A 24,283-nucleotide genomic window follows, 5' to 3' on the forward strand; every position below is an offset into this window, starting at 1 on the left:
TAGAATTAATTAAATATGGGAAACGTGGTCAAATTAAAGAATAAAATATGACCAAATTATTAGATTTTTTTAAGATTAAAATCATGAGGGCATAAATCTTTTGTTTATTTAAACAATTAAACACATAATAAATGATGGCTATTGAATTGAAAAACAAAAAAAAAAACAAATTTTTGATACATGTTATCTCACAAGATAAGAATCTAACCAAGATTATGTAATGACGGAAGTTTGTAACAAACCAAAAACTTTTTAAAAGAATACGAAGAGTAATGTTTTTGTTAAATAATAAAAAAGTTATTCTTTTATAAAATTTTTTACAAAAGGATTTTACCACCACCTCTGAGTAGCTCTGAGAATGAGTTTTTTTTATTATTTTTATTTTTATTTTACAAATTAAGTATTTTTAATTCGTTTTTTTTTTTATACAAATACAAATTAGAGTTGTCTATATCATTTGTGAATGTACTACTGTAATACCAGTGGCGAGTTTTAAAAATAATTGTCATAAATACAACTTCATCGATAAAGTGAAAGATGCTTTTTATTATAATGCGATTTTTGTTTGTCATGTAAGTAAAAAAACATAAACAAACACATACATAATAATGTACTGCATACTATATAATGTTTCTAAGCTAATTTGTGCCCTCACGAGTAAACAGTGATTTTTAGGAAAGAATGTTTCAAACAAAAGTTGTTTATTTTTTTATATGGAACATTTTTTATTATTAAAGTTTTGTTTTATATCTAATAGTTTGCAATATGGATCCTACGGACCTAAGACTTTCACCTAGGTTGCTCATTTACGAGCTCGGCCTCACTTTTTACATCCTAAGCAGGCTATACAAATTTCAACTAGATATCATTTTTCGTTTTTGAGTTCTCATGTTTACAGACGGGCAAACAAACGGAAATGGACTAATTAGGTGATTTTATGTACACCTATACCCTAACTTGGGACTAAACTTAATATACCTTGATTTATTTTACATATATACATGGTATAAAAAAATTTGATTCTTCTAAAAGGGCTGTGGAATTCTTCTGTTAGGAGAGTTTTTCCTTTGCTGAACGCCTAAATTCGCCACTGTGTAGTAGATATAGTCACTGTACACAGCATAGTATACTACACAGTACACAGATACACGTAGTACCCTAGTGTACTGTATTGCTGTACTGTATGTGTTACCTACTATACTAGCATAGGGTATAATGTATTATCTTCTAAAACCATAGATGTACGAGTTTTAATAGATGCTTTTTTTATTATCATTACAAATATAAAGGTACAAAAAATTCTGCCTAAAGTTTGTAATATTGAATGAAACCTAATTTTAACAAGCCGTTCGTTACTTGTATCTTTTGAACAGGTAGTTTCAGAAAAAGAACTACGGTATGGATCCACGAAATCAATGACTTTTTTCAAGAACTATTCACTGTTTCAAATCACGGTTGATGAATGATAGGACTTGCTCTATCATTGATTGTAAGAAAGTTTGATTTGACTTTTGAGTAGGAAAAAATACTTCTTTTTAGAGTTAGAGAAGTTTGGGAGAAACGTTTTAAAATATATACAAAATAGAGTCGAGAAAGTTCTTGAATTTTTTATAACTACTCAAATAGAAAAATACCTGATCCTTTAAAGTGAATTTAAATTTATGTGATATTGATAAAAACTTTGAAATTATCGAAATAGTTCTTGAATTTTCAAGATTGGCTTCAAACTATTTAACTATTTGGAAAAAAACGACAGAATGTTTTAGAATGCTAAGAAGAAAAATGGAAGTGAAACGAAAAAAATATGTTTCTAGATATGACTTGAAAATATTTTCATCTATAACATTCATCTATACTTCTTATAACTCTATGATAGAAAAAAATACCACACTGGTTGTTAAAAAAAATCTGTTCACATTTTTTCTTTGTTTTCTTTTCACAATTTTTCTCGATTCCGGTGTGGATGTACGTGTGAATGTGTGTATAAGTGTATGTGTGAATTTTTTATATTTTTTCCAACAAAAAAAAAAAAGAAAAACCCTTTTCACATTCAACAAGTGATTGGTTTTAAAAGTGGTTTTTAATTTATAAATTAGCTTAACTTGTTGTTTGTTATCACTTTTTCAAACAATTTAAAAAGTCGCTTTTTATTTTTTGTCTAATAAATTTATTTTTTTACTTGGAAAATATTATCATCAGATACTTTTAACAATTTTTTTATGCACATTTTATTTACTTAAATTTGCATACAATAGATCAATTTTTTTTAAATTGAATTTTGATTAAGGTGAATTTTTTAATTTTTAGCTTCGTCATTGATATTTATAAAAAAAATTGTAATTTATTTGCAAATATAAAACTAATCAGTGATTGTCTTAGAAGTCTACTCAAAATTCAAATTTGTAAAATAGATAGGTTCCCAGCTGGTTCCTTGTGGTATTTGTATCCACGACTAAATTTGTATTTTTAAATTGGCGCCTAATAAAAAATATCTTCGAAGAATGGTTTTATAACTAATAAACGTATTTTTATAAGACAAAATATAGTTTGATAAGACCATGTTGAACCCCATCCCTTAAATATATTCTCATCCCTTTGTAAGAATACAAAAGCGATTTAAATAATTAAATAAATTCATATATGGACCGCTTTTTTATGAGTCAGCAAAAGCTTTTTATTTAATAAACTACTTTTTAACTTTCATATGCTTACACACTTAAATGGAGAATATTGAACAACAAAAATGGAAATTTCTTGCCACAAATAAATTTACTCTAAAACTGAGATAATTTTTTTCTTTCATTTGTATTCTTATTTTAAGAAAAAATATACTTGATTCAAGAAAAAATTACTTATAAGTATTATTAATTTTGTTGAAAGTCGATGAAAATTTAATATGTATTAGTTTGAGATATTTTCCAAGATCGAAAACGTTCTGAGAGAATTTTAAAGAAGATTTTGAAAACATTTTAAGGAAATTTGTAATCAATTTTTTCTATTAGTATTTTAGTCTTATTTAGAGGTCCTACGTCTCCCTCGGGATCATAGGACATTTAGTTTTCAAGATAGCGAAACGTGGAAATGAAACTAGAAAAACACTACTCAAATGTAATTCCTAACAAAAAATCAAAGAACAGAAAGATTCCCAAAAAATTTTTTTCTGAAAACTTTGATTTAAATTGAGAGAAAAAATGATCAAAAATAGCTTGTGGAAAATTGTAGCATTGCACCAGCTTGGATATTGTTCGATTTAGAATTCGTTTGCAAAAATTTAAATGCTGATTTCTTCAAATTTCGAAGATATTCAAACTTTTCCTACGTATAAAAGCACTTTTGAATCAAAAATTTCTGAAATTTCTAAAAAATGAAAAGATTCAGTGAGATGTTCAGTGAACAAACCCCACATGAAAAGTACAAAATGAGTAAAACTTGTAAAGGATACAAGAACATTACTTCCTGGGGGTTCATTTAATATTCATTTCTAACCGATTTGTTTATTTAAGGCAGTTGTACATGAATAATTGTTTTAAAATGATCCTAAAAATTTTTTTTGCTACCAAAAAAAAAACAGGAGTATTTTTTTCTGGTGTTTTGAATATTAATAAACGAGATTTTAATTTATGCGTAATTTTTTTTTCTTCTAAATATGAAATGAAATAAGTAAAGGGGTTCCCATATACAAATGTTATTGTTTAAAAATTAGTTTAGTCATAGCTTAAGTATTTATTTAAGGTAACAAAATAATTTTTTTTTGTAACTCTTTTATGAGACGCAACTCAACTCACTGTTTACCATATGTGGAACGGTTATGTGAATATATATATATATATATAATTTTTTTTTTCAATTAACGATTTACAACGGATTTTTTGAATAAATAATTTCTAGCACCTCGACTCATTCAAGAGATTTTTTTTTCTTTCATGATTTAATTAATTTTTTTTTTTGGATAATTTTAATTACGTAACACATCTGTCAATATTGTGAGTTCATTTGTAGCTAATAGTAGGTCTGTTCTTGAGAAAACCTGTGGGTGGATAACAAAAGTATCAAAGTCAAAAAATGAATTTATACACGGTGGAATCTTGATAACTCGAACTTCGAGGGATAAGCAAAACATTTTTAGTTAATGAGTTTTCGACTGATTTGCTTGTCAAAATACTTGGCTTAAGCTTTTCTCGTAAGCAATTTCCATCTATTTTGATCATTTTACTCACTTATAAATTAAATTATGGTAAATTTTAAAGTTAAAGTTAATATAACCTTAATTTTAGTAATATCCTAAAAATATCAAAAAAATTCGAATAAAAGTTGAATTACCTTTAATTAGGTTTGAGTAAAAAATACTGATAAAGAATAGGAAAATATAGAAAATTTAATTGAAAAATTGAGAAAATTATTACTGTCTAGAGAATGAGAAAAAAAATTTAGTTGAATTGAAAAAAAAACCTACGAACGAAAAATGATTTCCTTTTAATGGTTCGTTGATTGCTCAAGTTGAAAAATGAAAATTTCACTTAGACATGCGAACATTATTACGAAAATCATGTATATTTTCTTTTAAAGTCTAACACACGTGGTGTCGATTTCGAAAAATGAAAATTATAGGTTAATTTTAAAATAAGGGGGTTGATTGGTGGTTGCAAGTTTTATTTATTCCAACACGAATAAATTATTATATATTTTTTTTTTAAAGAAACAAAAAATTTGTTTAAAGAAATTATACTCAGATAGTTTATTGTTTCCGTTTTCATTAAAATTTACATACGGTGTCATTTTACGAAGTAAAAAAATTTTTGAATATTATAGTTCTCACAAAGGTAGTTCGGTAGTTGGTAGTGAGAACATCTAAGGGTGCATTTCAAATTTGCATAATTGAAAAAAAAAAAACGTCCATTGTTTAAAAAAAGAAGTAAAAATGTTTGAAAAACTGTAAAAACTGTACACTTGAAGACCTATATGCAATCTACGTTAATAATAAAATTTTATGGATTTTTGGTTAGTAATAAATATTAGTGACTCAGGCCAGAAAATATCGCAAAAACTTACCTTAGTTATACAAGCCTCACTCACAAGTATGTACAACTTGTATTTTAGACTAATTATATAAATAAATTATATGCCAATACCCCAAATAAATTTCTAAATTGCTATCATTGGGATTTCAGACCATTTTGAAAAAAAAATTCAATAAAAAAAACAAAAAACAAAATATAACCAAAAAAAAATCGTTGAACGAATTCCCTTGGAAAAATTGTTAGTAAATAAATCGTAAATATCCTAATTGAGGATATTCCCAATTTCATGTTGTAAAGAACGAATTTTCTTTGGGAAATTCGATTAAAAAAATGTACAACCAAAAATATACTTGAAGAGAGTTAAAACACAAACAAAAAAAATTCACCATGCAGAAAAATCACAAAAACAACAAATTGAGAAAAAACAGACGAAATAAATTAACACAAACGAAAATTTGATCAGTGAAAATTAATTTTAAATTAAAAACAAAGAAAACATAAAAAAAACCCTAAAAATTGTGTTTCCCCTATTTGAAAGATACTGTACACATCGAAAAAGGTGCCAACTCACACGTTGTAGAGTCGACCAGCACTCTTCGAGAGTACGCTCGTTAATCGCCGCCGACATTGCACTGAAGCCACCTTGACTGCTCTGACTGCCTTGATTGCTGTTGCTGTTCCCACCAGCGGCTAAAGGGTTTTGGTTACTTTGACCAACCACCCCTGTGTTCCCTGATGGATTCAGTCCTTGTCCGGTGGGACTGCAATTTGAATTGACAACAAATTCAGCATACAAAAATGGATCGAATGGATTGAAATTGTTTTTTAAATAACGAGAGAAAAATCTAACCTGAGGCCAAATCCTCCATTGGCCCCGAATCCAGCAAATTGTTGAAGTTGTTGTTGCTGTTGAAGCGCCGCACTGAGCGCAGCCGCTGCATTGATTCCAGTTAAACCAGCTGCATTAATGCCAGATAATCCAGAAATGGCAGCTTGTAACGCTGCCGCGGTGTTTGAAGCCGCCGTGTTCGGTGAGCCGACACCAGGAGGTGATCCCAGCAAATTCATATTGTGCGCTGAATTTGTTGAATTACAGCGACTGTTTGAGAGACCAGCATTGGTTTGATGGGGACCAACATTGCCAGTTTGTGGCATTGCATTTCCACTATTTGGCTGTTGATTCATATTTTGGTGTTGGTTATTCAATTGATTCTGTTGCTGCGTAATTGCAGCACTTAGCACTGCAGCTTGTTGCGCTAACTATTGGTGTGGTTAAAATTATGGTTTCCAAAAAAAATTGAGCAGCGTGAAACAAAGGGTTTAAAACTGAGTACATATTCAACAAATTACATATACAAAAAAAAAAAAAAAAAACAAAACGCTCCTGGAATAAAAAAGCACTCCACCCTATTCAGCTTAGTCAGCTTTCAGACCCCATTCTCGAACACAAAAAAATCAGACGAAAAAAATAAAAATCGAATTGGTTGGTTTTTTAGTTGGGTTAATAAATGTTTTGGGTCAAAAATCAAATCAAACTAAAATTGATCACTCACCTGTAATTCACTAACAAGTTTCTCCGTCATCATTTTCGAATCAGGCGAATTCTGATTCCCCTGTATTTGTTGCTGCTGTTGGTGCAAATGATGAGCCAATGCATTCGCTGCAACAGAGTCACAATTATGGTTCTGTTGCATGGAGGCAGCCAACGCCAATGTACCTGAGGTCAGTATTTGATGTGTAGGATGACCACCTTGACTGCTCGCTTGCGAATGATTACCTAGAAAAGTTTCCATTTCAATTACTTTGAAATCAAATTTTAATCGATCAGATTTCAGAAAACAAAAACAAAAACAAGTCAACTTAAAAGAAAAAAAAATTGTGTTCATATAATTGAGTGAGATGAGAGGACCCGTCTTACCCGGACTATGTATTGAACCCGTTGCAGGCGAATGAGGTGCACCCATCAAGCCTGCACTGTTCGGATTAGTCGCGGCCGTGTTTTGTCCGGCACCACCACCTGACAAACTTAATGCACCACTAGACGCATGATGATTCAAATTATTTGAACCATTTTGTGCTCCATTTTGTTGATTATTGTTTGTACCGGATGACGACTGACTCAAATTTTGTGCCATATTTTGTGGAGGACCACGTCCTTGCGTCCTTTAACCAAATAACACAAAAAGTTGTAAAACCAAACATACATTTTTTCTACATACACTGTTTATTTTGTTTGAAAAGAGTCGTAGCCAGAATCCGAAAAAATTTTAGCTAAACACTACCTCAAAATGTTGTTTTACTATTTCTTCTTGCTTGCAAATTTTAACTCATGCATTGTAAAATTTTCTAATTCGTCTAAATCTTTTGATTAATTTCCTATAAATACGTAACTGGAAATATAATGTGTTTATCCAACGTTGTCGGTAGGATTTCTTCGAGAAAAATCACTTCAAAGAAAAAATGAGACATGATTAACAAAAATTTTCTCAATAAACATAATTTTATTGTAATATTTTTAATCATTCAAGTTTTTGGTTAAATATTTAGTCAAAAAAATGAAGTCAAAAACCCCTTACGTGTAATTATGTTTTAGAAAAATATCTTGTTTGAATATAATCGAGATCGAGATCCTACAAGAAGTCTCAAGTTCTCAAGAAGAGATCCAGTTCCCAGTTTTCTTTATAAATGAGTAAATTAGGTACTAGATTATAAGAAGATAACTTTTCGTGCAAATTTGGAATTTAATAAAAAATTGGTGACTGTTGATTTCATGACAATTTTAACTTTTGATTGAATGAAAAACTCACAGATGTGCTATGACTACGAGTATGACCCTTAGCTACGACCCAAGTATGTGCATGTGTGTGGTATTATGGTATGGTATGGTAATGTATACACGAAACGTGTAATCTTACCAAAAATCCGTTTCCATTTTAAACATATTTGAAGTATTGGCAGCGGCAACCGTTCGCAACGATTCTGCAATACTCATTGGTATGTCTTGGATAGTATTTGCAGATTGCACTTGTTGTGTATTTGCACCTGTAACTTGTGCAGTATCACACGTGACATTCGGTTCAGTCTTCAAATGGAATCCACTCGCATTCTGGTTCTGATTCTGATTCTGATCGTTGGTCTTGTAATTGTTGTTCGTAAGACCGCCGATCGTTGAGGTGTTGGTAGCAGCCGCACCGCACGTTGTCGTCGAGGTTGGTGGTTCTTGTTTGAAGTTGATAATTTGATTTTGTTCAACTCCTCCACTAACGTTAAGATTCGTTCTTGATGTGTTTGATGTATTTTGATGGTTTTGCTGCTCATTTGATTGGTAATTTAAACTATTATTTAACGTGTTTGATGTTGAGGTTGTGCTAATTGTTGATTGGGGTTGATTTGGCGTTGCATTAAAATTAGTAGCTCGTAAGTCTAATGCGGTATTATTTTGTTGATCCGTCGTTCCAGGCGTGTTTGTAATGCTTGTATTGGCTGAATTGGATGAATTTGTTGCAGTCCCACTTGATGCACCATTGTTATTATTATTATTACTATTATTATTATTATTATTACTATTATTAATGTTATTAATGTTATTATTACTACTTGTATTTGTATTTGTATTGTTATTTGCAGTTTGATTATTGTTGTTGTTATTATTTAAAAGACCACCCTGATTATTTGGTGTGTAAGGTGATATTGGGGGTGTTGTACCACTATTAACACCACCACCAACATTTAACGCACCACCTCCTCCTCCTCCACCACCACCACCCCCACCTCCACTTCCTCCTCCTCCTCCACCACCAAAATTTGTATTATTACTACCAAAATTTGAACTATTATTTGCTTGTGTGTTATTTTGCTGTGATTGTTGCTGTTGGCTAAGTTTGAACGTTTGTGCCAACCATTTTGCAACAAAATTTTGTTGTTCTAATTGTATTGTATTTAATAACGTATTATGATCCGTTTTGACGAATTTTTATTCAACAATGGATGAAAATTTGTTTTGTTGCTTGTTGGTTCTTCGTGTTGCTTTCTTGTTTTTAGGAACTATTTAGATGTATTTTTTGAGCACACTTTGTTTTTTATTTAATTGAAGTCAAATTATTTTGATTGTTGTCGTCTTGTTGTTCAGCGAAAGTTTTCCTGGAAAAATTACGTTTTTTTTTTTGTTTTTTCGATAATTATTAATACACGGAAAAATGAAAAATGTGCTCTCTTGTTTACTTAAAACAACAAAAACATGAATATATTTTCATTGTTGTTAAAGGAAAAACTAATATTTTCACAAGTTTGTTTTTATATAGGAAAATTTGTCAGAGAGGGGTTGTAGTTAGAAAATTTTTTTTTGTTATAATTTCACCCTAATATTGAATACACACAATAAATAATCCCCTTCTAAACATATTTATAAATAAAATCGAAGAAAATTTTCCGATATTATGATTATAAATAATATTCGAAAATTTGTTTAATATAAACAAATGAATTTATACCTAATAGAAAAAATTTTATTGTCCATTTATTTCTATTTTTTCTGGTAAATATTTTAAAATCAAGTTTCCTGTCACAACTAACAACAATTTATAAAATTATTTACAATTTACAAACTTAGTCAATTAGAATTCAAAATATTTTTGAAATAAAAATTTTCTTGCGAATTTTAGAAATAAGCGACTCAATTTGCAACAAATTCACACACAAATCAAAAACAACTATTTTTATAAAATTTATTTTTAAGAATTAAATTTTAAACTTGGCTTAACCATTTCCAACTATTAACTAACTATTAACTATTCTTTGAAATAAATTTGATACTTTATTAATTAATTATTATCAAAATTGAAAGAGGTTTTGTATTTCTTGATAAACAAAAATTATTGAATTTATATCATATTTATATTTATGGCCTGTTAAAATATCAATATCACCACTGACTGAATATCAAAATAGGACCTAGGTACTTTTAAAAAAAGAAAAGAGTGACCCGTCGTAAAATGTACAAGCTTAGACGAAAGACAAATAGAACGATTTCTTTGACTTTTTATAACTGTTTGATCGCCACGCAATATTTTTATATAAAATAAATAATTATTTTTTGAATAAGTAATTTGATTAATTTTCATATTTCACAGGCGACAGAACTAACTGATGAAGTTGAAGTGATGATACGGACAACGGACAATCAAGAGATTGAGTTTTAATAAGTGAAGTTGCCGGCGGGAATTGAATTAAATTACTGTACCATGTTAAATCATTTTTACAGTAATCAGTTTTTAATTTTAATATATTTAACTACATAAAATAAAATAAAAATTATTATGAGATGGACGAGAATTAAAATTTTCAAACATACCCAAATAAAATTTCTTTAAATTTGTTTTTTTTAAAATATATAAATAACAATATTTTTTTATACACAAAATTTCTAGTTATCACACTAAAAAACTATATATTTCTTTTTATATATTTAACTAGAAAAATCACACACTTTTTAGATAAGATTTTCACTTAATTTTCTAAGAAAAACACAATAAAAATTTTAGAAAACGCACGTGTGGGAGTTACACTCAATTTTTTTTTTTAAAGTTCACCAGAACTGTTTTGAAAATAATTTTCATTTTTTCAAGTCCATATTTTCAAAACAGTTCTGATGAACAAACACCACATGTGAGAATATTTTGACACAAAAATAATTGAAACCGGTTTTGAGGACCAAAAAAAAAAAAACAAAAAATAATTGTAAATAAAAACAGAAGTGTTTGAAGGAAAGGGATGTCACGACACACAATAAACAGGAATTAAAAAAAAAAAAGGATTTAAAATAGGGACGATTAAAGGTAATAAAAAATAAAAAATATATTTTTAAAATGAGAAAAGTTCGTACTGTTGTTTACAAATATTGTAAATATTTGACACTTAGACTTAGAAGTAGAAGTAGAAATCACGTTGGAAGCGCGCGAACCAAAACTTTGTATAAAAGAAGAATGAATAATATTGTTGGTAACTTTGATGATAACGTGAGGTGATAACGTTCGAATTCGAATTTAGCCAAAACATATAACAAATAACTTTCTGGCTTGGAGTTGTGATATAATTACAAAACCTTTCTTGAAGAACGTTGTCGAATAACTAAAGACTGTTATCTAAGGAGCGTCAAATTTAAGACGCTCTAGCGTCACGGCGCTGTTAAACTAAACTAAAACAACCCTTCCTTTTGGTTAAATGGCATATGAGAATAACATTTAAAACGAAATCCCTTACTCTACAAATACAAATAGTAAGAAAAGTGCCATTTGACGTTATATTTTCTCTTGTGAGGAGAAAATCTAAGAGAAAACTCTCTAATACAACAGCATGTAAGTATGCAATTGATTAGACAGAGATGTGTAATAAAGTTAACCCTAAGAGTTAAACAAAGTTCAAGCGATATAAGATATAAGTATTAAACGAAGAACACAAATAAGTATTGAAAAATATTTCATATATTATTTGTTAGACAAAGTCGAAGCTATATCTAAAACATTAGGAAAATCTAAGTATAAACGGAAATATGAATATACAAGAAATTATGTGCGGAAGAGAGAACGATGTTCGTTAAGAATACTCATAAGTGAAAAAATGAAACAGAAAGATTGTTTTATTAGAAGTTGGAGTGAGAATGGAATAATATTTTAAGGGTAAAACAATGTTCAACATACACCAAGTATAATATATTAAAGAAAGATAGAAGAATATTTAATGTTAAGTTTCTGAGGACAAATATATACAAGTTTAGTTTATGTGAAAAAGATAACTGACGCGCTAAGAAACTGATGCTGAAAAAAAACTGAATACGAATCATACACGCATTCATATGTCAGACAAAGAATGCACGCTAGTAAAACGTGGATCTGTCAAGAACACAGCACCAACATATACAAGACACCGACAAACAAACAAAGATCGCGAATTTTCATAGAAACTCCACTCCACTTCACTCTACTCTATTCTACTAGAAAAAATGAACCAGCTATATTGTTTATATCTCAAGTTGAACAGAGACATCTATTCATTCATTCAAACAAAATTCTTTTTCTTAGATTTCAATTTTTTTTCTCACCTATGAATTTTTTTTTTAATTTTTCATCGAAAATTTTTTCTAATAAAAAAACATGAAAAATATCCAATAATAATTTCATAAAAATATCCGTCCAAAATCTTTAAAGTCAAATGTTTTTCCAGAAGCACACGTGGTTCGAAACACGTGCTAATACGGGAGTCTTACGATTTTGTACGTTGCGCAGTTTTGTTCTTTCATCTGTCTCATTCTAATACCCCCTCCAAATGTCTTCATATTTTAGGGGTAAGTTTTTTTTTACAATTTTCCTAATTTTTATATCTTAGAATAATAACTCGAGAAAAAAACTCACTTTTTTCTAATAAATATTTATATATTTTTTTAAATAAAGTTATAAAGAGTGGGAGTTGATAGTTTAGGGGGATGATAGTTTTAAAAATAGTTCACATATGAGTAGCATTGGTTAAATAAAAAAAAATTACAGCCCCTAGATATGTGAAAAGAAATGCTAGTGGTTGAAAAAAAAATTTATGTGTGTCGACAAACAAATTTAAAAGGAAGGAGTTGGTAAGATTTTAGGGGTAAATACTTTTAGTAGTGGTAACAATATTATTAGGGGTAGTATATGTTAGGGGTAGTATAGTTTATAGAGGGGAAATATTAAGAAGTAGGGTTGTTTTTATTAAATTGTGTTATGATTCTTTCTGAAACCGTCAAATGCTTATTTAGATTAATACAGTCGTTCGAACGAGTAAAGAGTAACGAGTAACGAGTAACGAGTGTAGTCATCGAGACTTCTGGAGTGTGTGTTACGATTATGAATACGTTTTATAACAATAGGTACATCATACATTTAACTATATTTCAACTTACACGTGACCTGTACTTATACTAACGTCGCGACGACCTTACCAGGGTCAGGATACCACGGTCCGAAAATTTTTAATGTTTTTTTTTTTTTACAGAAAAAAAAGGTTTTTCTTGACTCAAGGATATTTTTACATTTTAAAAAAGGAACAAACTTGAGACCAGAAAAATATCTTGGTACGATAAATTTTTTTCTTGACTCAAGAAAATTTTTGCCTTTCTTTTAAGACACAAAAAAATATTGTTCGGCCAAAAAAACCTTTTTTTTTCTGTGATAAAAAATGAAGCCAGCATTGAAGTCGATTTGTAGGTTTTTACATTAGCATATAAATTAAATCCACCTAAATAAATAAAAAAATTTTGATTAAAAATTATTTGCAAATAATTATTTGAATAAAATTTGGTATGCACAATCTGAGACTGTTTTTTTTTTGAAAAATATTGTCCAAAAAACTTAAATTTTTAAATTTTTGTTCCAAAAAACTCAATTTATTTATTGAGTTTTTGAGTGCGAAAATTTAAAACTCATTCATTGAAGGTCATGTGAAAACCTACACTTCTTGACTTCAATTCTTTGTTAAAAAGTTTTGAAGATTTAATCATTATTATTAGAAACTAATCTGGTGTCTAAAAACTCCTAAGGTTCAAGCTGCTCTACTTCAGCGTTCATTATATTCGGAGAAGAATAATTTTCAGTGAAATGTTATCCAAATAAGCTTCTAAAAAGTAAATGCTTTGCTTTTTAATTCATATTTATGATGAGTACATTGTAAATCGAAAAATAGTGCAATATTGTTTAAATCCCACAGGAACCGTGGGACGTATAAGAACGAGTTTCACTAGATCTTGTGGCTACGACTGCACCAATTTTGTTATTTGATCACGATGCATTTTCATATGGATTAGAAAATGTTCGCTGGTTTTATAATTAAATTATCAGATACTTAACAAGTAATTAATTAGATTAACAAAATTGATAAATTTTCCAAATTTTTTCGTAATGACACGACCAGATTTTAATTTTGAATTTTGTGAAAGATTAACACAAAATTAAAATTTCGAAATAGTTGAAATAGTTGAAATAAGTTAGGAAATTTATTTCAACAAAACTTTTAATAATTTTGAAGTTGATTTTTAAAACCGACAATTATTAAGTAATTTATAATTGATGTCCTTAAAATAACATAACCGTTTTCGGAAATTCTGTCATTGGATATTTAAGGGGAAGGAACCAAGAGCTCAGGGTAAATTATAGGTTTAAAAAAAAATAAAATTAAAACATGAACGACTTCAAAAAAATGCACGGAAAATTAAAAAATAACTATAAGCTTTAATTTCCTTACCTACCTAATGAAGTAATTATTTTTCGTTTGGGAGAACTTAAAAGTGTAGCTTTCCTTTATTCTCGTTAATTTTCCAAAGCGTTCATCAAAATCTATCAGGGCAGTCGATAGCAATGAAGATAAATCAAATAGATTGATGTCTCCGTAAACTCAATATACAGAAGGTATTTAATTCGTATAAGTTAGAATCCTTGTTTAAAAATATTTTTATAAACTCAATATGTACAGAGTATTTAAATCGTTAGAGGTACAAGGATAAAACTTTTAAAAATATTTTTTTAAAATAAAATTCAATAGGTATAGAATTTTTTTTTTGATTTTGTAATATTTATGATAATTATTAAATATTGTTAATAATTTATAAACAAAATTCGTAATAAAAATTTGATATTTACATTTGTTATACATAACATTCAATTTCTGTAATAATTGTGATTGTAAATTGATATCACACTTAACTATAACACAGTTTATAAAATTCATATCAAATTCAAATTACCAATAACTTTAACTTGCAATGTACTCATTTAGATAAGCCATTATTTAACAAGCTAATAAAATGGGTCAAGTGCGAGGCTATACCAACACACCGTTACATCGTTACATTACCTATACATTCAATTATTAAAAATCCGTACCAAAACGATTTTATATCGAAACATCACGTCCCAAAAATTTTAAAGACAAATAGAAGGTCTTGAGTTCGCAGGACTCATCTTGTAAACCGTTAGAGACAGAACAAAAGTTTAAATATACAAGTTATTCCTTATAAAATAATAAACAACTTGACCTTTCAAATACCAAAACCCTTTTTGATATCAAATTTTATTCAAATAGGACTAAATTGCAAGCGCTTGAGAGTTTATATATATATATATAAATTTTAAGGTTGGATCGATGGCCATTTGAAGAAATTTTTTCAAAATTCCATCATTAGTACAAAAACAAAAGCTCCCTATCCTTCGACAATTCGCTAAATGGCAGCACATTCAAAAATTTCGCCGACAATGAAACACAATAATTTTTGTGTGTGTACTTTTTGAATGGGTTAGTTGCTATGATGGACGAATTGATCGCATAAGGAAGTGAGTTAGAGAAATATAAAAGTGAAGTAATGCAAAAAAAAAATTTATTTGTATAAAAATAACTTGCATTAAAATATTCATACGCAGGTGATGTACTTTTAAGTAAATATGTCTTAAGTTTTAAGTAACGTTAGTAAAGTTAACGCTACGCTAACCAAATGGTTCGTTCTGTTCGAATTCAAACAAATATAAGTATTTTATACCAAGCAAGCATATTGATATGATCAGATCACTTTCAGATTATTTTGATCAATAGAAACAAAAAAAAAAAAATAATAAAAAATAAAAATAACAGTTCGTTTCATTTCAATTTTATGCTAATTTTGGAATGTACAATTGATTCAAACTGAGTGTTTATCGATATCAAACTATATACTTAGGTATACTTATAACTTAGCTATTGAAATATGGGGGAGCAACATATCGTACATCATACGTTCATACGTCCCACATTGACATATGGTCCAAGTTTTAAAGTTTTCATTTCAAATTTTTTAATGTTCATGGTAGTCTTAGCTCAATATTATTCAAGCCATATTTTTAACTTCCCACTATTGAAATTGGAAGTTATCGTAATGGGTCCGATTTTCGAAGTCGAAATTTTCAACATATCTTTACGTTTCATGGTTATGACAAGGCATTAACACTAATTTGGAGAAGAAGTATGTGTGTTGTCGTCGAAATCAGTGCGAACAAAAAATATGATCTAAAAAAGAATTTCGGATTTCATAACATTCGATCAAAACATTTCGTGTCAGGCAAGATTTTTCTTAAATTTTCCAGAAGTTATTTATGTTTTAATTGAAGTGTGTGCAAAATCCTTATAACGAGAGTGCTAACGGGTTCAAAATCTTTTAGATTCGATTGAAATCGATAAAAATTATTATTTCTTTTTGAACTTGACTAGAAATTATTGTGAGTAGAGATCTGTTACCTTACCCCAAAAATTTGAGACACTCTAGCCCAAGTCTATTCTTGCCACTTATATCGGGCTTCACTAAAAATCATAATCTTTCTAAAATTAATTAAAAATTTTTAAATTAAGTATAATTTAATTGATTTTTGCTCCGAGAAAGATGATCTCCTTAGTTTATAGCCTAATTAGATTTGTGGTAAGGCGGAAATTGATATTGTACGTTTAAAAATTTTTATATGTTGCTAGGTCCCCAATATGCATTTTTTATATTTTTATCAAAAAAGCTCTGTTATAAAAAACTATTTTTTATCTACACAGAAAAAAAAAAGTTATGAAAAATTGATAGCACGTTATCAGAGAGCACTTGTACAAATTTTTTTTTGTAATCTTTTAATTAGACCATTTTTATTATCGACACTAAAAAAATTTCTGCAAAAAAAAAGGCTTACATATGAATTTTTGTGGCATCTCACTCAATTATTATGAAATTTCGCAAAATTAACAATTACTTAATTAATTTTATCATAATTTCAGTATCAGCATTTTTGTTGGTTTATTGTTTTGTAATGAATTTTCGAGTTTTAATTATCACAATAAAAATATTCGAGTTATGGAAAAAAAAGGCCTAGTACCTGATGCCATCTGTTAGAAATAGTATGAATCTACGTATGTGGTTTGTTACTGAACTTAAATATAAGGGGTTGATTGAAATATGAATAAAAAAAAGTAATTAAATCAAACTTACAAAATCTGTTTTGTCTTCAATAATTCATCCATTTTTATAAATTTATAAAACTTTATATAAATAAATAAACTGCAAAACACTGTCTTGTTCGCAAAAAATTTTGAACGTATACAAAAAAAAATTATTAGAATAGTAAATAGTTTTATCTAAAAATAGTTATCGCGTTTAGTTTTTAAATCTTTTTAAAATTCAAACTTGCACTGTGAATTTTTCATAGCCGATATAACATTTTATATCAGCTTTTAAAAACGTGAATCCTACAATCTGTTCAATGTGCCATGTATATGCATTTTACGTAGTCATTGCAAATATTGACGGATTGTACGAATTAGATGATCTTGAAAATAGCATATAAAACTATTATCTGGGAAACAGATAACACATTTTTTCAAATTGTGCCCCTATTTTATCAATTTTAATAAAATGCATTCATGTACACACTAATACTAAGTACTTGGCTCTATTATTAAAATGCATATTTAGTATTGCAACTAAAGTCAACGGCGCGGCTCGTCTCACGTCTGTCTGTCCACTCTTCACTCTTTACTATTCTAAACATTCTAATCAACTTTTTTCCTCTATATTTTGGAAATTCCTATTGTCAGGATCGTTTTAAGATATCATTCAGATGAAAGGGATTTCTTAAGAAAATAATAAGTGGTCATAAAGGCATCATGGCTGCTTTGCACATTTTTAGTAAGCAATATCGCGTATAATTTTGGATTCCAATTTATGGTCGAAATTTTCACATATCTCTACATTCTCTTTCATTCATCTCGCAAATTAGGCGCAAATTATATATTGGAATATTAGTCATATGTGTGTGATATGTATTTATGTGTGGCTATCTTTGTAGGTAAGTATATGAACGACAAATGGACGAAAAACTCAATATCACGCCAACCGATTTCGATGATTCTTTTTTTAGTGACATATTAGTTAATGTACTTCAAATTCACTACAAAAAACAAAATAAAAAAATTTTTTAACAAAAAAAAAAAAACCGACTTCAAAAAAAATATTGTAAGATAAATTAATATGCATTAAAAAGTAAAAATATAATATTTTTTTGAAGTCAAACGACTGCGTAATCAACACTGCCTATACATGATATTTAAACAATTAACTCAGTCAATTGTTTGTTTTCACTTGTTAATATAACTACAAATGGAAGACATTCTGAAGTAGTCGAAGACCGAATTGAAAAGTTCGATTACACTAATTAAAAATATAAATTAAGTTCTGGTATATAATTCAAGCTGATGATGACTGCATTGGAGATAGCATACGTATTTTAAAAATGTCAAAAAAAAAGCATAAATACAGTATTAAAATGGCGAATGAAGTTGAGTCGAAGTGAATAATAAAGTTTTTTTTTTTATTCAATGCATGCTAATTAATTTTTTATGCGTTTTTAAACCCAGAGGCTAATTATATTTCTAACATACTTAAAGTTAATTAGGTCGAATGTCGCCTCAACAATTTTTTGAAAAACTTTCTAAAAAAAATTATAAACAAAAAAAAAATATTTATAAAATTGTATAAAAAAAGAGTCAGTGTCGTACGTATGAGATATATATTTAAATCTTACCATTTGAAAAAATTAAAAAAATTAAAATATTAAAAAATTAAAAATCACAAAACACCATTAGAAATAAAATAATATCGAACCGGATAACAGTTATGGATCGGTGCGGTGCGGTGATCCACAATCGATCACGTACGATCGTTCGTTCGATGATCGATGATCTATGACTTGATTTGTCACTGTACAATTGAAAACAAAATCTCCAATAAAATTTCAAGTTAATTATTAGCGAACAATTGAATAAATTAATCTAAAAAATTTCAAATATTACGAACGTTTCAATAAACTTTGTAAATATTTGTTTTGATTCTGATCTGATGGTGCGCTGATGTTTTCAAAAACATTTCAAACTGATTTCGGGTGACAGAGATGACTACATAACCAAATTTTACACCATGCCTCAAAATGTTTGGAACTAAAACAAGCCAACAAGAGTTTGTTCTTTTTTAATAGTTTATTTTGAGTCCATCGACGCCGTGCGACGCAGCGAAATATTGTGAAATCCATCAAAATGGTCCTAGCAATGAAACTTTACTTACTCTATCATTAAAGAATAACCTTTTTCGAGGAACATTGAAAGCTTTGTCGTAATAAGACAAGCTGGAATAGAAAAGGTATAGTTATAGCACCCCAATTCAAAAGGCTTGGAGTATTAGTTCTACTTCTATTAAAAATGTTCGCTCATTTTGTCCTGTGATTAAGGTCACACTGTTTAGTTTTCTAGCTTGTGTTAATATTCAGTGATTTAAATTCACTCTCATATTTCTTACCTTCGCGTTGGATTTAAAAAATTTGTTTTTAGGAGGATTTGAACTTAAAATCGTTGCTCAATGATATATCGCCAATATTCGAATGAATCAATTAAATCGGTTCCACACTTTTACCGTTCAGTACTTATTAGTCATAAAATAACTATTTTGCAATAATTGTTTTGAAAATTCACTTATAAATTTTATTTAAAATACATGATGTTATCATTTTATTTATTAAAATTTTAACTTCACAAAAATCCGAATTTAACGTAATCAAAAGAAAAACAAGTGAAAACAAACAATTGACTGAGTTAATTGTTGAAATATCATGCATAGTCAGTATTGATTTCTTTATCACATTACACATACAAACATGTGACACATACATAACTGATAATCAAGTATAGTACATATTATAAAATTTCCGCCTAATTGGCGCCCTCACGGGTAAGAAGTGATGTTTACGAAAAAATGTTTCAAACAAAAGTTGTTTAGTTTTTGATAAGGAACATTTTTTACATTTAAACTTTTGTTCTATCTCTAACGGTTTACAAGATGGGTCCTACGGACCCAAGACTAATTGACCTATGATGCTCATTTACGAACTTGACTTCACTTTTTACGTCCTGATGTACGCTGTAAAAATTTCAGTTCGATATCTTTTTTCGTTTTTGAGTTATCGTGTCCACAGACGGACGGACGGACGGACAACCGTAAATGGACTAATTAGGTGATTCTATGAACACCTATGACAAAATTTTTTTCCTAGCATTATTTTTAAGCGTTACAAACTTGGGACTAAACTTAATATACTATGTATATTTCATATATACATGGTATAATAAATAATTTCGATGTTAGAAGCTTTTATATAAGTTACAAAGTAAACCTAATTTTTTTTTAAAAAGTTATTACCTACTTATTCAAGTTTAAGTCATTATAAGCGATATCTATATTTTGAATTTTTACAGAATTATCTCTTTAGACTGATGAAAGCTTGTACGTAACAATTTCTTTACGTATGAAACTTATTTTTTGTCCCAAGCAAATTTTCGTTTTTAACCTTTTTTCCTATTATATAAATTTCAAAAAAATAAAACTTGAAAAATAGAAACTTAGTAATTGAAACAGAACAATTAATAAAATATGAATATGAATATCTAATAGTTATTATTAATCGTGCAATTTTAACCCAGTTTTTTATTTATGCACTTTTTTTTTTGAAAAAAAATGAGAAAAATAAAAACAAAATATGAAACTTTCACATTGTGTTCTATGTTCTGTGTATTGTGTGAAGTGAGCAGAGAACAGAGAGCAGAAAGCTAGACTAGATGTGGTGTTAGATGTGGTGCAGTGGTCCAATGGTGTTGGTGTTAGTGTTGCGTTGCCTGTGCTCGCATCTAACACCTTCTAAGTCTATAATTATTATATTCTTTTAAATATTTGCATACATATATTTTTTTATGTTTACAGTAAACATACGCAGCGCTGTACTCACAACACTACTCACTATTACACTAATACACTAATATAACTCATACAAGCCATGCAACAAATGTTTGTCTTTCTTCAAAACTTTTTATCCAATACTTTTTCTAAATAAACGCATTCATTGCACTGAAAATTTATTCTTATTATTTTCTGAAAATTTACCGAATATTTTTTCCTAATTCTGCAATATTTATAAAGAAAAAACAAGTGAAAACAAACAGTTGACGTCACTCAAGTAAACAAAGATATCCACTCTTAGATAGCCACAAACACATAATTTACACTCTCGAGGGTAAACAGTGATATTTACGAAAAAATGCATCAAACAAATGCTGTTTATTTTTTTATAAAGAACATTTTTTTTATTTATACTTTTGTTCTATCTCTCACAGTTTACAAGATCCAAGACCCAATTAGCGTATGATGCTCAATTATTATAAAAATTTCAGATTGATATCTCATTTCGTTTTTGAGTTATCGTGTTCACATATAGATGGACAACCGAAAATGGACTAATTAGGTGATAATATGAACACTTATACCGAAATTTTGCTAGGTTTCATTTTTGGAAAGCGCGCTTTACCTGTGTTTTCAGGAAAAACTGAAACATTGACTGCGAAATATGACTCTCCCTGACATCTATTGGCGACGACGGAAAAGAAAAGTACATTACCGGGACACTCAAATTGGTAGAATGGTTCCAAGATTCATGATATTTCAACATAAAAAAGGAAGGGGAAGTTGAGAAATTGATATCTCCGTAACACTAAACTGAACCTTTCAACCATCTAGATCAATTTGGAGAAGCTGCAGAAAAGAGTAAATGCTAAAAAAACGTGAAAATTCGTGCTATTTCGACATGTAAAGAAAAACGGAAATGTTGACACTGTTGTCAAAAAGAATTTTCTAAACACTAATTCAAGCTACAGATTTAAAACTACCTGAATCAATTTGGAGGAGTAGTGAAAGTGCGCTAGCTTTAAAAATCTTCGAAAATAACGATTCCGGTATCCTGAAAACTGGCTATAAATTGGTTAAATGAACTGGATTTTGTTATTGTTTGTTAAAAATACTAAATCACATATGATTAGTGATTAGTTCGTTAATGGTTGCTTAGAAGTAAACGATTAAGTATTAAACGATCTTAACGATAATTAAAGGTCTGTTAGAAGAAATTTAACTGTAATAAGTGTTAATATTGTTACGATATTAATTTACAAAAGTAAATATCTGCTTTCAGTGACAGATATTCAGATATTATACTTATAGTAGGTATATAATATGTATGTAGCTACACTGTAAAAAATTATTTTGATCATTTTACCAAATAGTATCGACAGCTGTAACACATGCGTTACAAGTGACAACAAACAATTGACTGAATTAATTGTTGAAATACCATAAAAAATAATACATACTAAAAACTTTGTACCTAATTTGCACCTCGTTGGTTAACAGTGATGTATACGAAAAAATGTTTCAAGCAAAATGGTTTATTATTATATAAAGAACATTTTTTATATTTAAACTTTTGTTCTATCCCTAACGGGTTAGAAGGGAAAGGTTTCTCAATACATAATAATTACAGTTTATTAGTTTTGTTGTCAAAATTTATGAATGGTCGATAAACCATTTAAATAATCCCTAAACGTGTAAAACCCTTAAAAGGATTTTTTTACTAATAGTTAATGATCATCATTTTTTTTACAGTGTACCTACAAAATGTATGCATGTACACAGTTTTAGTTTTGTCTTTCAAATGAAAATACTAATTAATTTATTGTTCCCAATCATATATTTACAAATAATTTAATTTTCAATATATGCAACTTTTAAGTAATGCAAGCCAATCAATACCAATACCTATTGACAAGTGAGCTGGTAGTTTTTTGTATTAATATGGGATCACGATACGATATCTCAAAAAAAGGAATACTTACAGAATATAAGCTCTCGAATTCTAGATTTTTTTTTGATGAGGTTTTAAGTCCATCTGATTGTAATTAAAAGTAAATTTTATACACGAAGCAAAAATCGAAGAAACAGGACATGACACTTTTTCTTGAAAAATAATTTATAAACTCAAATAAATCTACGGTTTTTTCAAAGTCGAAAATTTTAAAAAATCAAAAAAATTAATTTTTGTCGATTTTCATGATTGTTGTAGATTTTATTATATGCAAAAATTTGTTTTTTTGGCTTTTTACTATAACCTTTCATAGTTTTTTAATTATTTTATATTAAAATTACACAAAATTCCGACTACCAGCTCCTTAACCTAACTAACATACAAATGGTTAAGGTGGTTCCGCTTTATGCAGCCAAAAACAAAATTCATATTTTAATTCATTAATTGCAACTATTAAATAAAAATTTTGGAAGAAATAGTCACTCGTTCCGATATTTCGTAAATCATCCAAGCTCAAAAACTATTGACAATCATCCAATTGGTAAATATATTATTTATTGAACTAAATCGCTCGAAAAGTACAATGTCATTTTAGACTATAAGCGAAAATTGAAAAACCCGAAAAATTTCCGGAAAAAGAAAAAGACTTTCCGTAAAAAGAAAATAGTTTGATTTAATTTTTAATGTGTTTCATCTTGAATTAATGAAACTAAATTAAAATTAGTTTAAAATCACTAATTAGCTTGGTTTCGAATATTGAAAGCCTCTAAATTATTAAAATCTGCGATTTTAGAATCTAAGAGGCTAAATAGCTCTTTTTTGTTGCTACGGGTTAAAAAATTTGATTTGAAAAACGAAAAGATTCCAAATCACCTTAAAAATAATTAAATATTTAAAATGATATTTGAAATAGATTAAATTTCAATTTATTTGATTAATTAGAAGCATTTAATTAAAAAAAAAAACCCAATATATATATCACAACTGTCAGATCTTAAACTACACAAAAAGTGACGTCGATTCAAAAGTTATCACCTCTTAAGGGATGGATGGAAGAGGAAAAAAAATTGTAAAATATAAAAATAGAATGTTTCAAATAAAAATTTCCACAATTTTTCATATTTAAATAGACATTCAGGGTCAGATTTGTTGATTTTAATTGAGCGAACGGTCAATTAAATAAAATATCCGTTGATTTAAAAAAAAAAAGCTTTAAAAAAATACCTTAAACTTAGATAATCAATCCAAAAGCGTTCACTTGAATGCACAAACATTTTTATCACATTTTTTTTTTATTAAGTCGAATTTTTCACTAAAATGCACATTGTTTGAAGAAAGCGTAGCGCTGCATGTGTTCTCGTTGGATCGCACTTAACTTGAGTTTTTTTAGAAATTACTTGTCAATGAAAATACAAACGCTTGTTTTGCGTAACGTAATCGTAACGCCGCGCCACTTTGCATCCACATGACAAAGATAAAGATACAAGTATGACTTGGATAGAGACGCTCACAGTC

General features: G+C 28.6%; 1 protein-coding gene across 1 annotated transcript in view; it reads right to left on the bottom strand.

Annotated features, from left to right (window-relative positions):
• Positions 1-8,738, bottom strand: part of LOC123302151 — a 53,652-nt gene extending 44,914 nt beyond the window's left edge. Inside the window, exons 1-3 of the mRNA XM_044884962.1 lie at positions 7,934-8,738; positions 6,937-7,181; positions 6,572-6,795 (exon numbers count right to left, since the gene is read on the bottom strand). Coding sequence (XP_044740897.1) covers positions 6,572-6,795; positions 6,937-7,181; positions 7,934-8,010 — 546 coding nt within the window. The 5' untranslated portion in view covers positions 8,011-8,738. The remainder of the gene's footprint in view (positions 1-6,571; positions 6,796-6,936; positions 7,182-7,933) is intronic.
• Positions 8,739-24,283: the final 15,545 nt, after the last annotated feature.

The sequence above is a fragment of the Chrysoperla carnea genome, chromosome X (genome assembly GCF_905475395.1).
Source record: "Chrysoperla carnea chromosome X, inChrCarn1.1, whole genome shotgun sequence".
Classification (NCBI taxonomy): domain Eukaryota; kingdom Metazoa; phylum Arthropoda; class Insecta; order Neuroptera; family Chrysopidae; genus Chrysoperla; species Chrysoperla carnea.